Source organism: Sturnira hondurensis, unplaced genomic scaffold (assembly GCF_014824575.4).
Source record: "Sturnira hondurensis isolate 20B ecotype Veracruz unplaced genomic scaffold, ASM1482457v3 Scaffold0005252, whole genome shotgun sequence".
NCBI lineage: Eukaryota > Metazoa > Chordata > Mammalia > Chiroptera > Phyllostomidae > Sturnira > Sturnira hondurensis.
In genome coordinates, this window is record NW_028077883.1 from 8,117,251 (window position 1) to 8,145,008 (window position 27,758).

Consider the following 27,758-nt stretch of genomic DNA (forward strand, 5'->3'; position numbering starts at 1 on the left):
GTGTGATGCTGTCATTGCTAAATCTTCCCGTTTCTGATGCTACAACTGTTATTTGTGTATCGTCCTGAAGCTTTGGGAGCAGCAGCTCATAGCCTCAGCTGACCGACCCCTGCCCACCCCAAGCCTGCACAGTCACCTGTGGCGCCATCCTGTTTATCACATCGCCGTCTCTTTCCAAACTTCCTCATCATGTTCTCCTGGACATGAAATGCAAGAGCTGAAAGAGCAAAAGGAACAGTCACAGGGAAAAGAGGAGGAGTTGGATCTTTAACAAGAAGACAACAATCCATTTTGGCTTTAAAAAACACAAACAGAAAAAACCCAGATGTCTAACACCATAGAGCCAAGTTCCCATAACAACGTTCAAACACCCACCGAACGCCACTGCAGGTGGTCGGCACACTGAAAGCCCCTCCATTAGGCGGGACGAGGTCAATGGAACTTCACTGATAAAAACCATTTTGCCTTTTCTCTACAAGATGGTTACAAAAGCATTTACACCAGCTTTTAACAAGTGAATTTTAAAGATGAAGACAAAGTACTTACTGGAAAACGTGTACAGGCACTGCCAAATCTCAGTCCCTGGGTGTGTACTCATTATAAACTTGGAACTTTAACCCTGACAGACACTTAAATCTCGGAGGTGACACTGCAGCCAGCCTGCCTGCCATGAGCCTGGCCTCAAAGACTAACGAGTCAGAACAGGTAACTGATGCACCTCAAGGGAAACCAGTTTTCAAACAGACGCCCCGTTATCCCGAGAAACAGACGCCCGGCAGTACTTTTGTTCAGTCTGTGAAGCTGGGGGAGCAGGGAGACGTGTGAGCATTTGGGCAGGGAAGTATCAGGTCCTTGTAACTATACATGTACAAATGACAAAGAATTCTACTAAAAGAACTGAGAGCATTCTCCTAGCAACCTTAGGATATTGGTAACTGGCAGGGTTACAGCTCCATTAACGCTTTTGTTGGTTTTTGATGTAATTCCCTTTTCTTTGCTTCTCACCAGCATCCAAGTGTCAATTTTCCCCCTTTCCATCCTCAAAGAAGATGAATAATAAGTTGAAGAAAACATTAAGTGTAAAAAAAAATGCCCACCTGCAGAAGAACAACTTCTATTCCCAAAACATGAGACTGGAGCCGGTGAAAGGTGCTGCAGTGGGGTCACAGACACGAGACAGGAAGGCACGGGGAGGGCAAAGCAGAGAAAGGGAAAAAGGAGATTCGGGCTCAGGGCGAGATCAGAGTAGCAGGGACTCAGTGCCCCGAGTGTGGACATTTCCGTTACCTGTCAGCCACCTGCCACGCGACAGCCCCAGATTTGGAGACTGGGAAGACTGGACATCTTATTACGGGTAAGATGGTACAGAGGCGCCTTCTCCACCTCCGAGGGGGAACTGAACGGGACCCTGGGAAGGTCCTTAGAAATTCGTAGCGGCATAAACACCGACGCGCACTTCCCCAAGTCGGGACACATCACTCACCTGCAGTAACAGCCTCTGCTGTTGGATCTGGAGGCGCTCAGCACAGGAGTCCCCGTGAGGAGCAGCGCGCTTTCTGCGGAGGGCCAGCTGACCTCTCAGGGAGGGGGTGGGCGTACGGCCAAGGACTCAATACCGGGATGTGATTCAGGCAGGCAGCCTTCAGAAGAAACGTGATGAGGTCCGTCAGTGGCCAACAGACAGATGACAGCCGTGATGGAAAGAGCAGTGGATTCCAGCTCTGGTTCCACCCCTGGCAGTGTGACCTTGGGAATACTGCTCCAGGCTCCTGGGCCGCCACCTCCACAAAACACCGTGAGCACAACCACCACCACATACTGACCTCTTACTCCGTGCTAGGCCCTGGTCTAAGAACTTTCTTCACATATTTTAAGATTCTTTTCTTTCATTGAATCTCTTGGGGTGACACTGGTTCAGAAAACCAGGTTTCAAGTGCACAGCTCCACAGCACATCTGCACACTGCGTTGTGCACCCATTGTCCCCAGCAGTCTCCTTCCTTCCCCACTTTCTCCCCCTTTGCCCTGTTCCATCTACTTCCAACCCCTTTCCCTCTGGCTATCACCACACTGTGGTCTATGTGTTTTTATATATATAAGCAAACTATATACATATATAGTCATATATATATGTATATAGTTTTTTACTTAGTCCCTTCACCTTTGTTCATCCAGCCTCCCAACCCCCTTCTCCTCTGTGGGACATTCGTCAGTCTGTTCCATGTGTCCATGCCTCTGTTTCTGTTTTGTTCATCAGATTACTTTGTTCATTACATTCCACATGTGAGATCATATTGTATTTATCTTTCTCTGAATGGGTTATTACGCTTAGCATAATATTCTCCAGGTCCATCGATGCTGTCCCCAAAGATTTCCTTTTTTTTTTGTCTTTTTGTTTTCCTGCCGAGCAGTTTCATTGTGTACATGCACTACGGCTCTTTTATCCACTCCTCTACTGATGGACACCTGGTCTGCTTCCATATTCTGGTAGTTGTAAATAAAGCTGCAGTGAGCACTGGGATGCATGGGTTCTTTCAAATGAGTGTTTCAGGTTTCTTCAGATTTGTTCCCAGAAGTGGAACTCCTGGGTCAAAAGGCAGTTCCATTGTTAGTTTTTTGAAGGAACTCCATACTGCTTTCCACAGTGGCTGCACCAGTCTGCCTTCCCACCAACAGTGCAAAAGGGTTCCCTTTTCTTCACATTATCACCTACACTTGCTGTTTATTGACTTATAGGTACAATTATTATTCCCATCTTAGAGAAACAGGAATGCTCTTTTAAATTATGGCACAGAAGGGTAACTGGAGACTAAGCTATAGGGAAAATGAACTCTGCAACAGAAACCCAGGCACCAACACACATCCAGTCATACTAAGTCTGACCTAGAAATAAATAGGAGGATAGANTTTTTTGAAGGAACTCCATACTATTTTCCACAGTGGCTGACCAGTCTGCCTTCCCACGAACAGTGCAAAAGGGTTCCCTTTTCTTCACATTATCACCTACACTTGCTGTTCATTGACTTATAGGTACAATTATTATTCCCATCTTAGAGAAACAGGAATGCTCTTTTAAATTATGGCACAGAAGGGTAACTGGAGACTAAGCTATAGGGAAAATGAACTCTGCAACAGAAACCCAGGCACCAACACACATCCAGTCATACTAAGTCTGACCTAGAAATAAATAGGAGGATAGAAGTCCTCTATTTATTAACTCTATATAGAATAAGATTTACTTTTCCTAAATTAATTAAACAAAAAGTATTGGCTTGGGATGGCTTAAAAACTGCTGGCTATTGGAGTAAATGCCACCTCCTCCATGTACTGGCTGAGTGACATCAAGTCCCATGATGTTATTAACCAATGTTACCCCCATACATTTCATTTTTAAAAGCCCTCCCCCGGTACAGTCTCTGCAATGTTAGCCCTATCTCATGATGGTGACAGTATCAGAAGGGTGGGGGACGACGTCTTCTTTCACTGTCCAGACTTGTAAATTCCTCCTCCAAAAGCCTATTCCTTACCCATCCCGTGTGATGTGGAAACTGTACTGAGCCCAACGGCAAGGCAGATGGCAACTCAGAAGGGACCAGACCTGCGTGACCAATATTCCTTATTCACAGGCCTAATATGATTCTTCTGCTCAAGCCCCTAAGGCAAGCTCTGGCTCTATGCTACGTAGTAACAACTCCCACTGTTTCACCTACAGCCCTGCCCTCTTCTCCCGACTCAGGGGTGCAGCTAGGTAGAATTGTGATTAGGACACAGGCATAAGAGAAGTAAGTAGACAACAGGTAGTCAGCAAAAAAGTGTCTTGCAATGGTTACCTAAGGCCGTCATCACACCTTAGTGTAGACTCCAGAGTGACTGCTGTTGGAAACCCTGACTAAATGTCCCCGTTTAAGGCAATGATTAGTATGCTGTTTGTAGTAGTTGGACCAAAATGCCTTCAGTATAGAAATGTTTTTCCTTTATTTATTTTTTTAAATAATTTTATTTATTTATCTTTAGAGGGAAGGGCAGGAGAGAGGGAGAGAAACATCAATGTGTGGTTGCCTCTCATGTGTCCACCGCTGGGAACTGGCCTGCAACCCAGGCATGTGCCCTGACTGGGAATCGAACCATGATCGTGTGGTTCACAGGCCCGTGCTCAATCCACTAAGCTACACCAGCCAGGGCTGTTTTTCCTTCAAAACATAAGTCCTTTGGTTACTGATAGGCAGAATCAAGAGACAAGGAATAGGGAAGAAACAGTAAGATATAGGTTCTTTAGGAAAAGATGCTCAACTTCACTAGCTGTTAGGAAAATGTGAATCAAAACGACTGAGATACCACCTCACACCTGTTAGAATGGCTGTTATTGACAAGACAGGTAATGACAAGTGTCGGACAGGTTGTGGAGAAAAAGGAACCCTCGTTCCCTGCTGGGAATGTGAACTGGTACAACCACATGGAAAACGTATGGAGGTTCCTCAAAAAATTAAGAATAGAGTTACCATAAGACCAGCAACACTTCTTCTGGTATCTGCCTGAAAACTTAAAAACATGTATTCGCAAAGATATATGCACCCGAGGTTCACCGCAACCTTATTTACATACAGTGCCAAGACACGGAGACAAAGTGTCCTTCAATAGAGGACTGGAGAAAGATGATGTGGTACAGATACACTGTGGAATGACACTCAACCGTAAGAAAAGATGAAATACTGCCATTTGTGACAGCATGGATGGACTTGAGAATATTACACTATATGAAATCAGTGAGAAAATGCTAAGAACCATATGAGTTCACTCATGTGGGAATAAAACTGAACCAACAACAGCATGGGGTGGAGAGTATTAAAAGGTAAAGGGGGACAAATACATGGTGATGGAAGGTGATTTGACCTTGGGTGGTAGACACACGATGCAATATACAGATCAAGTATCATAGAAATGTACACTTCAAACTCGTACGATCTTATTAACTGATGCCACCCCATTTAATTTTTTTTAAAGGATTTTATTTATTTTTAGAGAGAGGGGAAGGGGAGGGAGAGAAACATCAATATGTGGTTGCCTCTTGCACACCCCCTACTGGGGACCTGGCCTGCAGCCCAGGCGTGTGCCCTGGCTGGGGATCAGACCAGCAACCCTTTCGTTCACAAGCTGGCACTTAATCAACTGAGCCATACCAGCCAGGGATAATATTTTTTAAAAAGAATAAAATACAGGTTGTTGATCAAGAAAATCCCCGTTGAGGATTACCAGCTCAGTTCTGAATGAAAAAATCTCCTTAAAGAGCAAATTTGGAAATCCTCAGCAGGGCAGAGTCTTCCCAGTCTCGAGACCAAGCACTGATCACTGAAGTAACTTACAAAAACGGTTCTGCATCAAAAACAGAAAGCAAAACAGAAGAGTGCTCAGTAAGTCCTATCTTTAAACAGAAATCCCAGAGGGAGACCAGTTATATCCTTCTTCCCCAACTTCCTGCCTCAACATCCCTAGCAAGTGAAAGAGAATATTGAGTTGTGGTTTTGTTTTCAACTTTTTAAAAAATGATGCCAGTATACTTAGCGACAGTCACAAACAGATGTGCTGATCACGCAAAGCACCACCCGAGCTAATGACCTACTGTCCTCTGTTCATTGTGAACGAGTGAAGAATTCTCATGTGTGAAATCCGACACAGTGTAAGCTGTCCAACTCACCAAGGATAAAACTGTTTTCGTGTCTTAGAAATATGTGGGTGAAAAGAGTTGAGCATATATTTTCTGTAATAATAAAAAAACTCTGTAAAAAGCTGTACAGGTCTTAACATTTACAAAGCTTACATCAGACTCTTAATAATTCCCTCGTCATTGTCAAGAGTTAAAAATAACATTTTGTTAACAACTAAGTCTGCACTAAAATTATTCCAAAGAATAAAGATCAAATATAAACATTTTCCCCCTGGTCCACTTTGTTTCGCTGACCACAACTTATATCTCATCTCTAGGTCCAACTTCTCATTACAAAAGATAATTATGCTTGCAAAGTAAAATGAATTATAATCCTATTTTATGACTACGTTCAAGTGAGTGGGTAATGAAAACACTATTTAATCTAATGTAAAGTTTCACTTGAGCATTTAACTAAATAAAATTTTTCAAAGGAAACTCTGCTTAAAGATAAGTACCACGTGGTCCTGGCTTCAAGAGAGATTCTATTTCATTTTGTAAATTCAGCAGGTGAGCTTACTTGTCCAAATGAACTTATAAGATCTCTACAGGTTTTATATTAATAAACTGAAGCAAACTAGCTCACTCAAATCGCTATGCATTATCTCCTTAGCATTGTTTAATGCAAGACAATGTATTTGTGGCAATAATCATTCTCAGTCAGGGAATAATTTACTGTGCTCTCCTCCTAACTTAACATCTGAAATTCTGCAAGACACTTTCATATAAAATGTCAAAGTTAAGAAAAACTCAGACACACAAAAAAATTTCTTTGTAACAGTAAGGTTTTGGAACATGTATAATTCCACTTACATTTTCAAGCTTTTCAATTATATTTATCTTAAAATTAGTTTCACAAAATGTTATATGGTCATAATTCAATGTAACTTCATAATCTGCTGTTAGGAATTTCATGATTCAAATCTCCTGCTATTGTTTTGATTTTCTTTCTCATACTTACTGAGCTACCTTTTAATGCACAAAGTAATTTTTCAAAAAAGTAGATGTCATTGTTATTCTGAAGATGAAGAAAGCAAAGTGTAGGTAAGTTAAAAGGTCTGACTAGTGCCCTGGCTGGTGTGGCACAGTGGATTGAGCATCAATCAGCCTGTGAACCGAAAGGTCACCAGTTTGATTCCCAGTCAGGGAACATGCCTGGGCTGTGGGCCGGGTCCCCAGTTGGGAGTGTATGAGAGGCAACAGATCCATGTATTTCTCATGCACTGATATTTCTCTCCCTCTTTTCCCTTCTCCAGTTCGATTCCCAGTCAGAGTAGATGACTGGGTTGTGGGCCAGATCCCTGGTAGGGGGTGCATAAGAGGCAACCACACACTGATGTCTCTCTCCTTCTTGTTCTCTTTCCCTTCCCCCCTCTCTAAAAATATATAAATAAAACATTCAAAAATAACAAAAAAAAAGGTCTGACTGTTAATTCCTAATCACCCTGGAAAACATCCTACCTTCCTGGTAGGATGATCTAGACTGAACTAAAGTTAAAAATTAAGGGAAGCAACTATAAAATCCACGTAAAGAAGAAGAAATAAGCACTTGCTAATCAACTGAGAAATAAATGAGACTAATTAGCTCTTCATGTGCTGGCTGAACATGGCATTTAAACACCAGGACCAAGCTTCTCTTGTGTCTGTTCTCTTCAAGTGGCTGAATACAAAATTGCTACCCTCCAAGTTCACAGTCTAGTCCACACACAGACATCCTATCCTCTACCGAGCTGCTTATGGGTATCTGCAGGGGCTGAGGGTAGTGAGTGGCAATCATCTCCTGATCATCTCCATGCTGGGTCACCTTTGCCCACCACATCAGCATCTCAGCTCCCAGAAGACTCACAGGACACAAGGCACCTTTCTGGGGAGATGTTTCGGGAATCAGTGAGCCATTGATATTATAGGTCATGCCCAGTAATCCTGGACCAATGCCACACAAGTTTAGACATCTTCTACTCTCTAGTCAGAAAGAACACGCAAAACATTCCTTACCAAACAGTTGGCCTGGGAAATTGATTTTTGTGTCATATACAGGGTGGGGCAAAAGCAGGTTTACAATTGTTCGTATGGAAAATAATATACAATAATTAATAAACAACAATAAAGGATAAACTGTTTCACATACTTACAACTGTAAATCTACTTTTGGCAACCCTGGTGTGCTGGTAGGAACCCCTGACCCCAAAGCAAAGTTTAGAGGAACAGGACACAGTTCCAAGTCCCAAACACTACTGCCTGCTAACTTCACATTATGACATTTGTCATACAAAGCAAGTATTTGTTTGCCGTGAAAGGCAAACAAATGACCCTATACTCATGTCTGAGTAACAGGCAGTTCTTTCAATGAGCCAGCTAAGACAGGTTTTGCTGTTCTAAGACAAAAGTTGAATTGAAAGAGAACAAAGCTCATATCAAAAATGTCCCATATTTTTAAATAAATCCCACAATCACTATTCTGCATGCTGTTCAGGCACTGAAAAGGTACCCATTATGAAATCCCTTTTTACAATTGGTTTCAAGATGTAAGATGACTAAAATTAGAACATGTAAAGAAAATTCCATTGTACTTTCATGAAATCTGCCTGCCGTGGAAAAGTATGAAAACACAGTCTCACGTACACTGGTCATGTTGGAGTACAGCATTTATTAAATTTTATCACTTATGATCACTGTATTATAGCCAAATGAAACCTGACAAATTTCCACATTTGAAAACACAGAAAAGGTAGTGATTTTTCAACTATTTGCTTACATGTACTTCTCAATTCTCATGCAGTGCTCATAATTAGAAGATATTGTACATTAAACCTCTAATATTATCATAATATTATTATTATTATTAAGAACCAAGTCTGAGGGTAGAAAAATGTCAACATAAATTCATCCTCCAAAAACTGCCTGTGAGCATACTGTCACAGTCCCCTGCAATTAGATACTTCCAGTCCATTCTCCGGTAAAATGTACAACAGTAATCATGTAACAATAGTTGTAACAAGGCAATAGTATCTTTTCAGGAAAGGAACACAATAAATGAGACTTGAAGCTGAGGAGGGAAGACCAGAGCACAGAGAAGTCATTTCAGAACACCACACGGCTCCGGCGGCTCCCACTTGCCAGCTGGGGGGACATGCACCAAGTGTCCTTAGCAGACAGTTGTCAGGAGGGCATGAAGAATTGGCTTTCACGTCACGTATGTTGAGAGAAGACCAGTGGCACTGAGGAGGAATAACTGTGTTCATTATCTTTTGGGTCTGTCTACATCATCTATAGCTGCTAGAAGTCTCTGTCTTGCTTTTTTATTAATATGGGATCCCAGGCAAACATTTACCAGATTGGTCAGCTGCTTCGTCGAGTACTCCTGCTCAAAAAAGAGAAGACCCAAACTCAGTACCCTGCAAGACATGCATCGGATCACCACAATCAGCATCTCAGCTCCCAGAAGACTCACAGGACACAAGGACAGAGGACAAGGACAGAGGACAGACAGACAGACGTTCAGTCTCAGCAGATGACAAACGCAGCACTACAAACCAGGGACGCGCCATGGACATCACAGTGCTGGCACGACAGTGACAAATTGCTGACTGAGCTGTAAGAGCAGGGAGTAAGGACGCGGGGCACACATACTCGACAGGAAGGACTGGAAGCTTTATCACAGGGTCGATAATCAGACACGCCTATGCCTCTGGTTATGCTTAAGATCATACACTTTATACTTATTTCTGTGACAGTCTTTGTTATTATCAATATACACTGGCATTTCAAATTTTCAAAATGCCACTGAGTATTTTCCAATACTCCACATTTTGCAAACACTGTACATAAAAGACAAAAAGTTCCACTCATAGAACCATAACTCTTTTCAGATACAAATGAATAAGGTAACAAAGATCAAAAAGCTACTGGTTTTTGAACTCTCATATTTTCATTGGTAGCTAGTAAGTAAAATTAAGACTACAAATACTTTGTATGCACAAATCTATTTGGTTTCTGAATTTCAGATACCGAGTGACTAGGAAGAGAAAGAACAGGGACTCAACAGAACGATTTGCATATTGATGTGGTTCTGGAGGCTGAACATCAAGAGTTCAAACACGGAGAGAGGGCGACCACCTAATTAGAGAAGAACACGTCTTCACTGGATATAACCACTAAAGACAGTGCAATTTCAAAATATAAGAAAGAGTTCATTGTAAAAACTCAGCAAACTACTCAGGCTGTGTGCCTGACCTCCGAGAGCACCTGCCCACACCTGGTGAACACTCTTAAGTAACCAGCCAGACCGAGTGAGTACAGTTGTCACCCGGCCCCAACTAGACACTGTGGAACTAGAGTTCCCTTTAAGACAGGACAGTCCCCTTGCTGGGAAATTTTCACTGAATTACAAATATCAATTAGTTAAAGCTCTTCCAAAATACCCAACTAAACATTTTAGGAAAACATAAAGTGGGCATCATTCTTGCACCCGATAATGGGCATTGAAGAGCTGATGCTTCTGCTCCTCAGCTCTTTGACACTCTTCCCCAAACTCCTTTCTCAGCGCTAACCTCGAAGTAGTTACAGCTTACTTTGCTAAACGGATCTTAACAACACTCAGCAGTCCATCTGCACCTGGCTTAGCGTTCTGGTTCTCAAAGGTCGGAGGTGAGTGGGACTACAGTGGTGACATTTTCCTCAACTCTAAAATCATTGAAAATAGGATTATGCTAAGTGAAATATGCCAGGTGGTGAAAGATAAATACCATATAATATCACCTTTAAGTGGAAGCTAATCAACAAAACAAATAAGCAAGCAAAATACAACCAGAGACGCTGAAATTAAGAACAATCTGACAGTAACCAGACGGGAGGTGGGAGGGGATAATGGGAGGAAAGGGGGAAAAGGTTTTCAGGAACAACTATAAAGGACATATGTGTCCTTTATAGGACACCACTCCCCACCCCCCAAAATGAAGTGAGGGTGGAATCAGGGGAGGGAGGTGGTGGGGATGGCTGAGGTTTGGGGGTCTGGTGGGGGGTAAATGCAGACAAGTGTATTTGAACAACAATAAAATAATTAATTTAAAAAGAAAATAGCATGTACATTTCTGCTTTGCTCTGAGAGATCCGAAACTGACCTACAAGTGGGCACGTGTAGTATATACAAAAGACTCAGGCTAATGGTCCAGGTTAAGAACCATTTCATTTTTCTAAAATGTTGAAACTAGAAAGGCTGAGCCTAATAAAATAAATATAAGTAATTCCTTCTGTCCATACCCAGTCAAATAAGATAAAACTTACACAGCCTTTACTGATGATGTTTATGGCATTAATAAATGTGAACTCTAGTTACTGAAGAAATAAGATGTGGTGAAAGTGTAACACCTCCCACACTTTCACTAAATTTGTGTTCACATATTGTCTATCTAGTCAAATGCTATAACAATCACACAGAAAAGCCCCCCATATTAGTGCTTTGGTGATATATGTTGATTTGAACTGTATCAAAACTTCAGCAACTTAAATAACACTTAATAAATTATACTTTTCCCTACTTATCTACAGGGTCCAGCAGAAGTAAGGCCTGCTTGAGTGTGATTGGTAGGGTAATCATATGGGTAGTATAATGTATGGTTTTAATTTGAACATTTCACCTACAATGCCATATGGTGTGCTTACATGTGATATTGTTATGTTACAGAATTACATGCTTATGATTTTGTAACAGAGGAGTGTTATTTGTGCTGGACCCTGTATTATATACACATAAAAGAAAAATAATCTCATCTGCACTTAAGGCAAAATCTAATGGAGGATGAAGTTACATTGAGCCATTTAATATTAATATACTCAATCATCACTACTACATGTCAGTGAGTTCAGGATGTCACTAACCCATTCACTGTGGAGCTGTAAGGTTTAAATTACAGCTGTCAATCATCTCAATGTTGTTATATTCAATTTGTCCTGATGTTAACCAACTTCAGCTTTTTTCTACAACAGCTGCAGGATAAATACAGCTAACCTTCAGACTTGGGCTATCTTTCTAGATAATCACTGTTAACAGTTCATGAAGATCTTACAAGATTTCATTAGGCAAAGGGCATTGCGTGGACACAGTGTGAACATGATAAAGACATGACCTAAGTAGTTCATGCTAAAAAAAAAAGCATTTCATTTTATATTTCACTCTCATGACTTTGAATTGTGTAACATACCAGACAGAAACAGAACAAAGGGAAAACCCCATTAACGGCCTTCCGGCTCTCACCCTGTGCTCTTTGATCCAGCGCTCCATGTCATTCTCAGTTAGGTAGTAGGCTTTAATGTAGGTCTCCACAAATTCTTTATCAGGAATGGGTCTAATATCTGTTAGCTTTTCAAGTTTCATTAAAAACTGTTGAAAATCCAACTGCATCAAGGCACGACCCTCATTACTACACTTCTTGACATTGGCATATCTAAGATACACAATAAAAAAACCATAAATGATGGAATGTTAGAAAAAGAAATCTTTAGGTACTTAAACTTTTCTGTAATCCAAACCTGGACAAATTTACCATTTACAAGGGAAAATGCACATAAGCCTTGAATCAGGCCTTGTCACTCAATAGTCATTTTATCGATCTGGACCTCAGTTTCCTCACTTCCAGAGCTAAGAAACCAAACAACTTCTAAGGTTCTTCGCTGTTCTCCATGTTCAATTAATATAATCACTTGCACCCTGGCCGAGTGACTCTGTTTGTTGAAGCACTGTCCTATGCACCAAAAGGCTGTGGGTTCAATTCGCAGGCAGGGCACATACCTACACTGTGGGTTGGATCCACAGGTTGGGGTGCACAGAGGAGGCAACCAATTTGATGTTTCTCTCTCACATCAATGTCCCCCCCATTTGAATCTATAAACATATCCTCAGGTGAGGATTAGAAAAGATAATAATAATATAACCACCTACAAGAAAGTTAAACTGATATTCCAGTTAATCTAGCTGCCAAGAATTATTTCTAAAATTAAGCTATAAATACTTCTAAGTAATCTTAGTTTCATAAAACTGCTCAACATTGTAACTACTCAATACAGAAAAAACAAATGAAATTTTTCTCCCATCAATATTCTTCAAACCTGAAAATATGTGAGCATATAAGCACAGAAAGTATACATACATATCTGACAATAAAACACTTAATGGACTTATTTTGGTATCACACATCACTGAGAAACTGTGTGTTCTAAGGCTGACTATAATAAGAATGAATGCATTAATTCTCCCATATATCACTCATCAGTGTCTCATTCTTTCAGTCAAAAATAAAACACGAAGATTCCAACGCTGAGGAATGAGATACATCCCCTAAGGAAAGTTTCAAGAAGACTAAACTTACACTATTTAAAGTGACCAAATGATCTGTTAAAAATACAAGTGAAAAAAATTAAGTGTTTATACAGAAATATAACATTTACTATTCAGTTTTCTACTTCATTAAACAAATTTATTAAAAGCACTTTTTGCCCTTGCTCAGTTGGTTGGAGCATCGTCCCATACACCAGAGGGCTGTGGGTTTGATCCCTGGTCAGGGCACACACTCTAGGTTGCAGGTTCAATCCCCCATCGGGGAGTGTACGGGATCAGTGTTTCAGTGTTTCTATCTCACATCAAATGTCTGTCTCTCTCCCTGCCTCTCTCTTAAAAAAAAAATCAATGAAAACATACCCTCAGGTGAGATTCTAAAAAATAGCAATAAGCAAGTTTTAAAAAAAACTTTCCAATCAAGATTGTTGACACAGAGCCATCTGTGACTTCTACCACTGCTGACTTCAAACCAGAGTGCCTGACTGTGGTCAGCTTGTCACTGTCAGCTTGTCACTTCCTAATGCATTCTTTTTGTAACTGAGAAGAACTAAAGAGAAATCAGATAAATAATGTGCGAAAATCCAACTGATTTGTACTTCTAGATCACTCTAAATGGGCTCTGAGAAAGTAGTTTGCTGGAAGGGATACTTCGAATGTGTTACTGACCCTCATTTGTGTTCTAGATGTTAGGGACACAAGAAGCAAGTCTCTGAGTAAGCAGAAAATTACTACTGACAGATCTTCAAAACACATGGAAGAGCTATACAGTTTAATATGGCAAAATAAAGATATTATTAACAGTGGTATAGCGGCTTTGAGGACCGACTTTGCCATCAGAAAATCAGGAGTTCGTAAGCCTTCTCTGTATTTAAAGCCTGTGAACTTGTCAGGGGACCACTCGGTAAATTACATAAACGTCCAACCACTACACTGCACACCTGAAACAAACACAATACTGATTGTCAACTGCAACTGAAATAAAATAAAATGGGAATACTCTCAATAAATAAACAATAAAATGAATTAAAATTAAACATTTTATTTAAAAATTTAAAATTTTAATTAAAAATTAGAAATAACAATAACTGTGAACTCGGACAAGTTATCTAACCTGTTCAGCCCCAACCCCGAGGCCAGGCACCCTCGCTGACGTAACAGAGAGAACAGCAGCATTATCAGAGCGAGTTTGTGTCAGGGCTTCATAACATAATCCTGTAGGTCCTTGGTTTAGGAAATGACACAGTGCTCAACAAATGTTATGAATAATCATCATAAAGATAATTATATCATTAGATAATAACAGTGAGTACCAGTTTAACTTTCAGAGAACCATTAGCTGCTGCACCCCTCACTCTCCAGCGGGCTGGCTCCAGGTCACCAGCAAGAAAAGGAAGCGCGGGCAGAGGCGGCACAGGAGGGCTAACCGCACTCCCAGGTCCGACCCAAGGTACTAGGGAGGCACCTGCTATCTGTCGCTCTCTCCACCCGACTCTCTGCACCCGTTAGTGAGAACATGTCACGTTATTCATGTATGAGGAATCAGGGAACGCTTTCACGGAACACTTACCCTTCCACAATGGTTCTATTAGCCAGTCGTATACAGTGCTCCCAAAGTATATTAGACACGGGCAAGGGTATCCGGACTCTCTTAGAAACCTCACTTAGCCTCCTGTTAAACTGCTCAAATTCCTAAGAAGACAAAAGTCATGACCGTACGTGAATATGACTGTAATGCCACATTGCTTTCCATCTTAGTGGCCAAAAAAACCAACAACTCAGAATCAAACCAAGCAAAAAGAGATAATGCTAAATTTATTCAATTTGATGTACTTTTAAAAAACCTTCATTTTGATTAAATTACGCTGTGTATTACAGAGTAGGTACATACGTTTCATCTCCAAGGACCTGTCATCAACTGATTAACGATGCTGACAATGTTCAAATGTCTTTATGTCTCATATTTTTCTGTGACTGTCAGTTACGGATTAATGGACCTGAATAATCTGTTTCTAAACTATCTTCAAGAGACCCAGTTTTAAAAAAATGTTTTTAATAACCTTTCAATTCCAAGTGAACTATTTGTAATTTGTGCTTATCTATATTCCTTAGAGAGCAATCTGGTTCAGTTATTCTCTTTCCTACATATTTTTTTGAATAAATTATTATATAGAACTGATTTGAAAGTCACATAATAGCTGCAAATTTTTAGTAAGATGAACAAAACAAAATATTTTCTATTACCTACAGAAAACTGAACATTTTATTACTTATTAGTAACTTTTATGATCACACTTTACTAAAAATAAAAATATATGTAACTAATTTAGACAATTCAAATTACATTAAAGTGGCAGGTGGTTCACCCCTCAACGAATGTGCTCGTATTTCTGGTTTCCTTGGACTATTAACATCTAAATATGATCATTTACAAAAGTAAATGCTATTGATCCTTGCTTGACATTATATTTCAAAACTTAAGAAGGCTTAAAATGACACTTTTTCCTTCACTGTCCTCCACAGAGCAGGTAAAACAGCGCTTAACAAGTCAAGACTTGACATGTGCTCAAGTTTCCCAACACCACACAGGAAGAAAAAGTCTAATTTGATCATCGCCAGTCAAGCTACCACATAATTATTTTTGTGTTATCCTTTACCACTTCCTAAATTACAATTTTTCATTATTTATTTTTGATAGTAAATTGCTTTCAGTTATTCATGAAAAAGAAGTGCGTCTTCAATCTGCTAAAGCCAGTTTTGAAAATAAAAGCTAAAAAAACAGCTGCTCTCCAGCGCCACTTCTGCCCCTGGTGCAAGCAGCACATGTGCTGCTGTCCGTGTTTCCTGCAGGAAACTCTGCCTCGGGTGTCGAGCGTTTTCATCAACACTTTAAAGATCAAAGTATGTGCTCACTATATAATACGGCATTCTACTCACTGCTAAATTCATGTGCAAGAACGCTTGTTGGTAAATGAATAATAAAACCTTTTCATTTTACTCGGGGTTCTTTTGAGGCAACAGTGCATAGTGGTGCCTTTTACCTACTGGTTTGAACTTGGAAAAGTAATAGAACAAAACTTGTAAAAGTTTATGAAAAGTTTTAAGCTGCTAAAACTGGATTCAGGCTAGTAATCTGAACAGCACTGGTTCTTTCTTAAAATACAGTATTCATGTTTCTTGGAATTAAGAATAACGGAAGCAAGCAGCCTCCCTCTGGTATGAACAGTCGCTGAGTGCAGAAGTCTCTTGTGTCTCTTGCACCCTACGAGGACCATGGTAGCACGTCATAAAAACAGAATCAACTTTCCAAAAACAGAACTGTCCAAAAAAGACAGTGTGTGATTATGTGTGAATTGCATTTATCTTTTACATTCCAAATTAAAGTTCTCACCTGAAATCCCCTGGGTGCTCCAGTAACAAAGGTCTTCCAGGGTGGCAATCACAGACTGCTCCTGCTGTCACTCGCCCCTCAGGTCTCCCAACAGCCCCGAGATGCTGCTGCCTGATCTCGCACCCTCAGACTCTGACCCGGCCCTGGGAAGGGGCCCTACACTGCTGGGAGGGGGCACACGGGATGAATCCCACTGCTCTCTCTGGTTTTGTTTACTGGTCCCAAGTTCCCAGGCTATTATTTTTTGCCTTGGAAGCAAGTAAAATGTTGGTGTAAATAAAATAAACTCAGGAGCTTAAGAAGGGCCAATTTTATTTTCACTGATGAATATGAAAGACAGAATCTTTCTGAAAGCTGGCTTTCATTCTCTCAGATGTTCTTTCCTCGCCTCAGACATCCACGTAGCNCACTGCTCTCTCTGGTTTTGTTTACTGGTCCCAAGTGTTCCAGGCTATTATTTTTTGCCTTGGAAGCAAGTAAAATGTTGGTGTAAATAAAATAAACTCAGGAGCTTAAGAAGGGCCAATTTTATTTTCACTGATGAATATGAAAGACAGAATCTTTCTGAAAGCTGGCTTTCATTCTCTCAGACGTTCTTTCCTCGCCTCAGACATCCACGTAGCTCATTTCCTCACTTCCTTCAGGCCTCTCCTCAATTCTCACATGACGAGTCCTTCTCCGAGCACCAGTAACTACATGATAGTCCCCCTCCACTCAACGCCCTGCCACTCTCTATTCCTCTTCTGGTAATTTATTTTTTCAGAGCACATAAATTCCTTAATTTGAGACTACACTGCCAGCACCTAGATCAGCACTGGGAATGTCGGGCAATCTATAAGCAGCTCATGAGGCACAGATCTTCAAAATGTGACTATAATTCTTTTCAGAAAAACTGATAAATGTAAATCATTAAATGCAAAGGTAATGTGATTTCTGGAAAAAAAAAACAACAACCTAGAACAATCAGGTGTACAGTATGATCTCTTGCCAATGAACAGACACAACTGCAGAACTATCTTCTTGTCTTCACAGTCGTGGCTACTGAGACTACATAGTATGACAGTCAGCCAAGACATGCTCCTCAAACTCCAACCCAAAGGGAAAAACCAGTGAGCAAAACAAAAAGCTACAAAGTATCCTTGAGTCTAAAAGAACACAATTTGGAAAATAAGTGCAGTCCAATGCAGGGACTCTAATTCACGATGCTAACAACGTGGTAACAGTGTAACTACAACCTCACTACTCTAGAGCTACTGCAACTGTGGGAACAGTTCTCAGTAGCATCTTCAGCCGAGATGTTGCCCAGAGTACTCGCCTTCAGCAATGCGTCCACGTAGATGTTGTGCTGCGACATAATTTCCTTTACATCCCATTTCACATTTGTCATCAGGAGCAGCATCTGCTCATAATCGATGGCTTTCCCAGCTACAATCCAGTAAATTGGTTTGCGTAGTTCACTGGCAGTTGACACTGTCTGAAATAAATTTCACAGAAATAAAAAGGAATGTTTTCTAAAAGTACCAGATTTATGAAGAGTATTTTGCTATTCCTAGTACATATGATACCTGAAAATAAAACTATTCCTTTGCAGATTTATATTATGAAAATACTGCAATTCAAGGGCAAAACTCTTACTCAAAACATAATTTTGAGACAGTCAATAAATGTGAGGACCCGGACACCACAACTTTAAAGGAACCACAGATTTTCTTGGAGACTAGCAAACGCTTCTCAAATTCTTTCGCTTCTCTCCATTTTGACCCTTACCCCCCCACCTCAGGGTTCCATCATTCTTGACTGTATTTCTGTAAGGGCCCTCAAGCCAGTCTCCAAGCCTCTAGGCTTGCCATGTGAAGCCTGTTCTTCATGCTGCCTCTAAACCACACCCTCTGAAACACACACCTGGCTCACCTGGTTCAAATCCCCCAGTAGCTTCCCAGCACCCATGGAATAAAGCCCAGCCCCTGGCCCGACAGCACTGCTTACCCCTCCCCTAGCCCCCTGCCCTGCTCTGACAAGCTGGCTTGCTCTCAGCCGCTCAGTGCACTTCGCTCTCCCTCACCGGCTGCTCTCTGTAGAAGTCCTTCCCTTAATTTGAATATACTCCCCACTCAGCTGGCCGGCCAATTTAAACATCACTTCCTCCAGACAAGCCTTTCTAGACAGCCTGCTTCCGACCACACCCCCTCTCCGCCTGCAGCCAAGGTTTCACGCCCTGCCACTGATGCTTTTCCCTTTTCATCCGTTAAATAAATTGGCCTTCTCTCTCAGTGCACCGAAAGTCTCAGTAAGTATTTAACACAGGAATTCAGGAGTGAATAAACAAATATTTTACTCTCCCTCTCCTGGGACTTAGAGACTGATCACTACTTTAAAAAAAGAAAACATCTAGCCCTGGCTGGTGAAGCTCAGTGGATTGAGCATGGGCCTGTGAAGCAAAGGGTCGCTGGTTCGATTCCCAGTCAGGGCACATGCCTGGGTTGCGGGCCGGGTCCCAGTGGGGGACACGTGAGAGGCAACCACACATTGATGTTTCTCTCCCACTCTTACTCCTTCCCTTCCCCTCTCTCTAAAAATAAATAAATAAAATATTTAAAAAGAAAACATCTAAATAACACATGACAGTCTTATCTTGCCCACAGTGAAATGACTCAAGACTGACCACCTCTGACCTGAGAGTAAAACTGCTGGAGGAAGGGCTTTTTGACCGCAGGCATCACGGCATCCAGGTGCGGCTGGAGGAACTCAAACTGTTCGGCCAAGAATACCCTGAAGGGAATAAATAACCCACCTCGTAAACAAAGCACAGAATTTAGAGCCTGCCAATACTTTTGTATAAGTAATCTTTAAGATCTCTAAGCAAAATCTTAACAATTAAAATTATTTTCCACCTTAATGAACTATCTCTTGACACGCTCATCTACACAAAAATTAAAGCTGAGCTTATCCCTGAATGTGAGCCTCGATGGAAGAAGGGTGACCCCCAGAAAGCTAATCAGGAGGCCAAGGTGCAGAGCCACGCTGCTCTGCAAGTTAAGATAGGGCCATGGTTAACACAGAAGATGGCAAAGATTTGAAAGGATTGCTTTTAAAGATCCCATTTAATTCTATACAACAGACCTGTGAATTCACAAATTTAATATTTAGCACTTTTCAGAAGTTGTCCAAACATTCATAAGCGACAGACTACCCTGGCTGAGACACAGACACGTGGGCTGCAGGTCAGGAAGCTCCTGTGCAGGAGTAAGAGTCGTTCAGGTGGAAGACTGCCGGCCCCTGCACTGTTTCCCTCCAGGTATTGTGATTCACATGAAAATTCTTAAGTTGAAATTGGCGGCATTTGATAAAGAAGTTACATGCTTCAATTGTACTAAGAACTGGGGGATTTATAAAGGTCAGGAAGCACTCGTGCTGATGGCAAGGGTCGACTATGTTTAACACTAAACTGACAATGTAACTACGGTTTCTCCAGAATCACAACTCAGTAGGAAAAGAGAAAGTATACTATAACATGATTTTTTAAAGTTTCACTTAAAGCAAGAGAAAACTTTATTTTAGGTTCTACTTTTCAAACATGTAACTAGTACTTAGAAGTGGAATTGGATAGAGCTAGAAGTCTAATTATGCAGTGCTTACTTTAATAACCTTTCCTAAATATTCAACGCCAAAGCAACCGCTTTTCACAACTTACAAGGACTCTGTGGCTACCACTCTTTCCGCCAGCCCGTACAAGGTGTCCCCAGATGTCAAGACCACTAGGTGACTGAGGTGTGGGCTCGGTACCTTCTCCTTCCTCTCTTCTGCTGCTGTGAGTGTGGCGGTAGGATCAGCTGAAACCTCCTGGAAATACAGCACGTGTACAGGCACAGTCTGAAACAGCAGCTCTAACAGCAATAAACCATGTGATTTCACCAAACCGGAGCTGTAATTAACCCATGCTCAGGCACTCAGACATGCATTAATTAATTTGGTTCCTGTTCGTCCCACCACCCCCCGCCCCTTACATTTCCCAACTACAGGAACTTTCCTTTCCATACAAAGTGAAAACGATCCAACTCTATCTGCTGCTGTCTGAGCATGACCGGAAGTAGCTAACCTGAGGAATCCATGACCTGAGAGATATCTCCTAGAGACCACAGTGAGATGCCCTTCCAGAACTTGTAAATGAGGAAAAGGAGACTGCTTCTTGAGAACTAAACTGGTAAATACCCAAAGCATGGTGTGATTAGCCATTTCACACCTGAACCTAATCAAGGTAACTTCGGTATAATCTCAAGGATGCAGGGTTAGAATGAAGTTATAAACTGCAACAGAACCAGCTGTACTACGTCTGTTGGGAACAGATTATTGATGAGAAGGAAGATGGTTAATGGGAATAAGAGAAAGGGATGCCCCCAAAGCAGGGTGTGTTGAGCTTTAAAAGATCCTCAAAGAAAATTAAAGCACAAAAATTAGACACATAAAAAAATCTAAAATGTAAATCTAGATTACCTTTTAAATACACTACACAGTCACAAATCACTGATGATTTCCTTATGAATAAAGAGACATCAAATGCATTGGACTCCGGAGTATAACTTAGGTTTACAAATTTAGCAAAATGAAAATAAAACTTTATAAAACCTCTCGAGTTAGGAAATGGTTTAATTCTTCATTAGTTCTTTTCCATGCCCTATCTTCCTAAAAAATACTGTCCCTTTTCGATCTCTAACTATTCTTTAGTTGCTTGGGGGACAACTGTGCCTCTCTACGGAGGATCGGGGTGAGGGAACCATGCCAGTTAATGAATGTTGCAGTTCCTGTATTTACTTCCTCCTACTAAAAAAAGAAAAACATCACCCCATTCCTGAAAAAAAAATCACAAAACCACATACTGTTTGTTACCAACTGGTTGCTTGTGATACTGAATTCTGGTGGATGTTTACTCATCATCTTCCAGACTGGCCACCACGTCTCAGTATCTCCTCCACTAACTCTTTGGTAGAAGCCACCTCATCTCCCAGTTACACACTGCAGCCAAAGTCATTCTTTCTTTTAAATATTTATGTCGGATCATGTCAATTCTGCTTAAAGCTCTTCAATGGCTTCCTGCCTTCCTCAGAGTAAAGTCCAAAGGCTCCACACGATTCGGGCTCTGGCTTCCTCTATCACTACCACCCTGCTGACTTCCTTCCCACTATACCAGCCTCTTTGCTGTTGCTGGAATAGGCCAATTATCGTCCCACCTCAAACTACTTGCATGTTCCCTCAACTGAAACATTTTTCCCCAAAACATCCCCTCCCTACTAGAAATTAAGCTGCATATGGGTTGAGAGTTTTATCTTATTCCCCTTCCCTACCCAAATTGTCTCCCAAACTCTCAGAAAGTGCCTGGCCTCATGTTTGATCAACAGACACTAAATAAATGTTTGCAGAATAAATAAACTCTCATCCAGGTGGCTCACTTCCCTACTCTTCCCTCAGGGATCTACTTCAATGTCACCTTCTCAGAGAGGCCTTCTCCGATCACCTAAACAAAATCATACACTTCTCCTTTTTCTACCCTTCTTTCCTAGTTCTTTCTCTTCACACAATCTAACACTAAATGAGATATTCATTTATTCTTCACCTGCCTCCCCCACTAGAGGGACCACTGGCCTTCCACAAAGTATTTAGGAATTCAGTATGAACAACAAATGAACAAATGAGAAAAACAAACAAAAATTAATAGACACAGACAACAGTATTGTGGTTACCAGAAGCAAGGGGGATGGAGGGGCAGTCAAATATATGATGATGGAAGAAGATTTGATTTTGGATGGTAAACACACATTGCAATATACAGACGATGTATCACAGAACTGTACACTTGAAACCTATGTAATTTTATTAAGCAATGATACCCAATAAATTTAATTAAAAAAGAATAAAGTGTGAAAGAGAAAAAAAACCAATAAAGATAGCTGTCCAGCCCTGGCTGGTGTGGCTCAGTTGGCTGGAGCATTGTCCTATAAACCAACAGGTCACAGGGTTGATGCCCAGGCATGGCTCACGCCTAGGTCGCAGGTTCAGCCCCAGGTGGAGTGCGTATGAGAGGTCAGCCAAAGATGTTCCTCTCCCTCTCTAAAATCAATAGGCATGTCCTCAGGTGAAAATTAAAAAAAAAGGGATCGCTACCCAACTATTGTGCAACCTGAGTCTCGTCCACTCATCACAGAGCTCTTTGCCTTCTATTTCTAACACCTCCTATAGCACTGTGTATTTTCTTAGTTTTCTTAGTTTGTGAATATCTATCTCACAGCAAGTCAAAGAATGGGGAGGAAAACTACAACTCTGAAACAGGAAAAACTAATAAAGGAATTGGGAGAAGGCTAGGGCACATGGTTACCAAGGTGGCCCCAGTGGGGTAAAAATGCCTGGCAAGCAGTCAGGCAGCAGTGTAAGCACGAAGGGTTGCTGTGGGTGGTTATGAGTTTCCAGTGGAAGGAGAGGTTCAATCAGCAGAGACGGCTACTGAGTCTATACGAATACTCTACAGGTCAGATGAGCACCGATAAACTTCCTTCTATGAAGCATTACATTCTACAAGCACAAGAGTCTCCTTTCAAGCATCAAACACGCACCCTTTTCAAGTATGGTGTAATTAAACTAACAAAAACTGACATGAACTTTCTGCCAACACTGCACAATCTCACACTCAAAATAGCTCCAGGATAACATGAATACCATACATTTATAACAACAGTTACTCTGAATTTCCTTCTTTTAAGATCAAGTATCACCATATTGACACCTATTTATAAAATTAAAAGCTTCTTTGAATTTAGAACTGGTCACTCTGGGACAGAAGAGGGAGATAGAACTGGAAGGAGATGAAGGCAGAGAGAGGCCTTCGTGTGCAGCCTGAGGGGAGTGTAGTTTACGCGCGGGGGGTCGCTGGACACGCCAAAAGCGCGGACCTAACCACCCCCCCACCTGCAAATCAAATGGGCCGAGTGCCCCCTGCTCGCCCAGCTCTTTCACAACATCACTCCTGCAGAGACCACTGGATCGCTGCCCCCATTTCAAAAGGTTTCCATTAGGATGCCTTCCTTTGTTCCCAGTTAACACTGGTATTTAGGCACAAGAATTAGGGTAATCATCTGCTCAAAGGCTAAAATTCAATGTTTACATTTAGGGAAATAATGCTTGAAGAGAGCAAGAGTCACACAAATGTAAAGCTGACAGAAGTCAATGGCATGTGCTTACTGCTCACGTGGATGGACCAGTGTTTTAGTCATACAGTAAACTCAGGGAAGGATATGCAACCTTTTGAAGACACTGAGAAATAAAATCTTAATCCAACTTCATTCTCACAGTGAATATCCTATTTTTTTAGCCTTTCCTGCCACCAGTTATTACTACTAAGAGAATCCATATTTATGAGCTTTTATGGACCAATTTAAAATATATTTTATTATCAAAGATTGAAAGTTGGCCAAAGGTGTTGAGCAAACATGTAGCATCACCAAGTGGATAGTGAAAACTCACAGTTCTGGTGCCATTATCACCTGTACCTGCCCTTTTCCTACTCTTCCCCCCCATCAGATCCTTTTTCTTAGACTTCACTTGATGTGTCAAACAAATTTTCTTAGTTTCCTTGACCTCATATGATAAATGACTTTAGGTGACATCTTTAAGAACATAATGACTCTATTTGCTTTTTACAGCTAAGCAAAACCTAGAAGATAAATATGGAAAAACAAAATAACAAAACATACTGTTAAAATTTTGACTAACACATATGAGAAATAAAAGTAAAAACACTACTTCAATCTAGTTGTTCCAAATTGGTTAAGCTATATATTAATAGCAAACAAATGTACTCAATAACAAGAAATCAATTAACATTCTCTGCCAATCTTGATGCAAATTAACAAGGTGAAGAAAAAGAACACACCAGCTTACCAAAACCTGACATCGAGGTCTAGTATATGACAAATATATTTTCTAAAATTATAAACCAATGCTTATCAGTATGAATAAAACTTAACATGCAGAACACTGAATACGAATGGAAAATTTTAGGACAACGTCTGATGTACAGCTGCAGAGGCTTGTCCTCCACAGGAGTAAAGACTAGGCAGAGAGTCAAAGGCCAGCACACCTGAGAAGCCGGGATCACTGCACAGCCCTCTGCTCCTAAGCGCTGTCTTTAAGAGATGGGAAGAGTAAGGATGTAAAGAAAAGACACCTTTAAGAGACAAGGTACCAAAGAGAAAAACAGACATATTTACTTGGGAATGAAGGTGTAGCTGGTTTTTACAAACACATTTTTAAATCTAACTACTACACCATGGTATTCAGGAAGAAGTTTATCCAGTGAACACAGAACTGGCCAGACAGACACTATCGATACACTGTTACCAGGAGAAGGGTGGCAGCTCATCTCAAAGGGCCCCTGTGTAGTTCCACTATTTACCAGATCATGCTATTTCACTATACTTCAGATGGCAAACTCTGAGGTATTAAATCCACACCCTAAGTAAGGGTCAAATCTGGACCTGTAGTTTGACCGCCATAGCTAATAACCAACAGAGATGACCGTGACATCACAGCGAATAACTCTAGGGATAAGTTACAGCCCGACAATCTAAAGGCATTAGTGAGAAACAAGAAAAACTTTAGCAACAGAGAAAGATCCAATGGTAAAGGTTATACAAAGTATCAAACAAGGATAAGCAAAATCAAAACACAGATAACTGCCAATGAGGATGAAAGCTAAAGGACTTTAGAGACAAAAAAAAAAAAAAAAAGAAAGATGGCTGAGTCAAAGGAGCTTTGAACTCTGAAAATGAAGATCAGGATTAAATGGGTAAGGCTGAGGAAACAAGCCACATTAAGCCAGGAGACACAAAACTCACAGATTGGAGTTATTTATTTATACTACAAAAATGTACTGATGAAATGCTGTGTGCCAAAGTGCTATGAAAAAATATATATATACACTTTCATATGTACATATTTCTAACTATGTGCAAGGCAAAAAGATGTCTAAATGATAAGGGAGATGATGAGATGCACTCAGGTTATTTTCTGTGCTCACCTGAGATATCAGCATGTACCTCTCACTTTATTCACCTCTCTGCTCAAAGATCACCATCTTATCACTCAGCTTCACTTTCTCCTTAGCCCTTATAAGTATCAGATACTATATCACATATTTGTTTATCTGTCTCTCTGCCTCAATAAAATACCAGTTCCAAGAAGACAGGCACCACCTCTTTTGTGCACTGATGAACTCCCAGCACTATAAAAATGCCTGGCACATAACAATTACTTCAAAAAGTATTTCTTAAAAGACTCAGCGATTACATTGCTTCATAAAAACACCATAACAGAAGAATGTACATAATATTGAGCTTATAAGAAAAGAGGAAAATGACTGCTTGTTTAGGTAAGTAAAGGAACAAAGGAAAATTTGGGGAATCCTGGGGTTAATGTAGATGCAGAGAAACATAATGAACAACAAAAATCTCTGGCTACAGTAACCAACCACCAGAAAAAAAAAAAAGTTCTTAAATGCTTATGTCGGCTTAAACACTACAGAGCATCAGCCCTGTTTTACAACCTTAACCTATCTTCTTAAAACATATTTCATCATGTGACATGGTCAAAAGCCCGGACTTCCCACAACATAGCCAACTAAACCCAGACTGGAATTTCAAAGTCGTTTACAAGGAGCCCTCACCACTGTGCAGCGCAGCCCTCCAGCACATACCAGTGCCCGTCACGGAGACCTGCCACCCTCTGGGCCAGGCCTGCTCCACCTCAAGGCCCCTGCTCAGCCTCTGAACCTCAATCTGGATGCCCTTTCTTCTTTTTCCCATGAAGCCCATGCCCGATCACCAAAGTCTAGTGCAAGTCTCACTTGCTTCTTTAGTCATTCTCTGACACAAAATTTGCACACACACCTCTCCTCTCTTGAACTTGCACTGGATACACTGCCAACACAGCACATTCTCCCATGTTTTCTCTCTCCAATTAGACTACAGGAAACTTCCGCTTTACTTCCCCTGAGCACTTGACGTACACTAAGACTCCAGCACTCAGTACACATGCAGACATACACGTGGTTGCGTAGATGGCTAATTCCTATTGTACATAAACCCAAAGAACTGGTTCCAACGGATTACTTACCATGTCAATGAGGCTCTCTTGTATTCTGTTTAGGGTTGTTCTTAGTCTACTACTACTAAGGCCTAGTCCCGTTGATTCCAGCTGAAAAAGAAAACAAAAGACGTGTTATCACTGTGGCGATAACCTTGTGAACGCTGGAACATCTAACTAACCAAAATGAAGAATCTGATGAGTTTTCCCTCACTTAGCCTTTAGAGGGTGACAAACTTTGTTTAAAAATTCCAAACATCAAGCAAAAAAAGTCAAACCTTAGTCAAGGGAACAAAAGAACTATTTACACACGTGCATTTACAGGTCACGCTATTAATCTAATGAAGTATCAGGAGAGAGTTCACCAGAATTTCTTTCCTACAAATTATTATTTTTAGTTAAAAAGACTTCATTCCACAGTATAGAATTCTCTTCACTATAACAAAGCCAAAGCATTTATAAAAATCTTCACTCAAGAAATGAAAAGTGAGACTTGACTGTTAAGACATGAAAGGTTGGTTTCTTGAATGATGATTCAATTTATAGTAAAAATTTAATTTAAAGGTAATTGTAGATACACACAGACACCTGGAAAAAATAATATTCTGTGATTCAATAAACTTAAAACTTTATTAATAGTGAACTATAAAATATATAATCTCAGTCACAGAAATTATGTGTATGTGTATATATATATATATATATATATCAAAGCATACACACACATTATTGTTCCCCATTGCTTCCTACCTAATACAAGAATAAGGTATTATTCACACATCATGAGTCAGAAAGCCTCAAGCCAAGACAGTTGTGTGAAGGCATGGTGCAGTTGAAACCTGAACTAATTTTATATGGTAACTTTGTATTCTATTTTACTAGGTTCTTTAACCTCAGCTCATTTCTTTTTTTAATTAGGTATTACAGATCATTAAATTCAACCATTTTAAGGGTAGAGTTGAATCAATTTTGGTTATTGTATACAGCCTGGCAGCCAGCAACCACCGTCAAGACAGAAGCATTTGCTCACTTTAAAAAGTGTCCTCATGCTTGTTGCACTTCAGCTCCTCCACCCCCTTTATTTAACCGCTTATCTGCTTTCTGTCCTTGCAGTTTTGCCTTTTCTAAAATTCCATATAAATGGCCCTTGTTAGTGTGGGTCAGTGGACTGAGTGCCAGCCTGCAAACCAAAAGGTCGCCAGTTCAATTC

The 27,758-nt window shown here is 40.7% G+C and overlaps 1 protein-coding gene across 1 annotated transcript in view; it reads right to left on the minus strand.

Moving 5' to 3' along the window:
• Positions 1 to 8,326: 8,326 nt before the first annotated feature.
• VPS50 (VPS50 subunit of EARP/GARPII complex) overlaps positions 8,327 to 27,758 on the minus strand; it is a 122,332-nt gene continuing 102,900 nt past the window's right edge. The window contains exons 22-28 of the mRNA XM_037046475.1: positions 26,579 to 26,659; positions 20,112 to 20,260; positions 19,093 to 19,189; positions 17,736 to 17,894; positions 14,600 to 14,721; positions 11,953 to 12,142; positions 8,327 to 9,060 (exon numbers count right to left, since the gene is read on the minus strand). Coding sequence (XP_036902370.1) covers positions 8,941 to 9,060; positions 11,953 to 12,142; positions 14,600 to 14,721; positions 17,736 to 17,894; positions 19,093 to 19,189; positions 20,112 to 20,260; positions 26,579 to 26,659 — 918 coding nt within the window. The 3' untranslated portion in view covers positions 8,327 to 8,940. The remainder of the gene's footprint in view (positions 9,061 to 11,952; positions 12,143 to 14,599; positions 14,722 to 17,735; positions 17,895 to 19,092; positions 19,190 to 20,111; positions 20,261 to 26,578; positions 26,660 to 27,758) is intronic.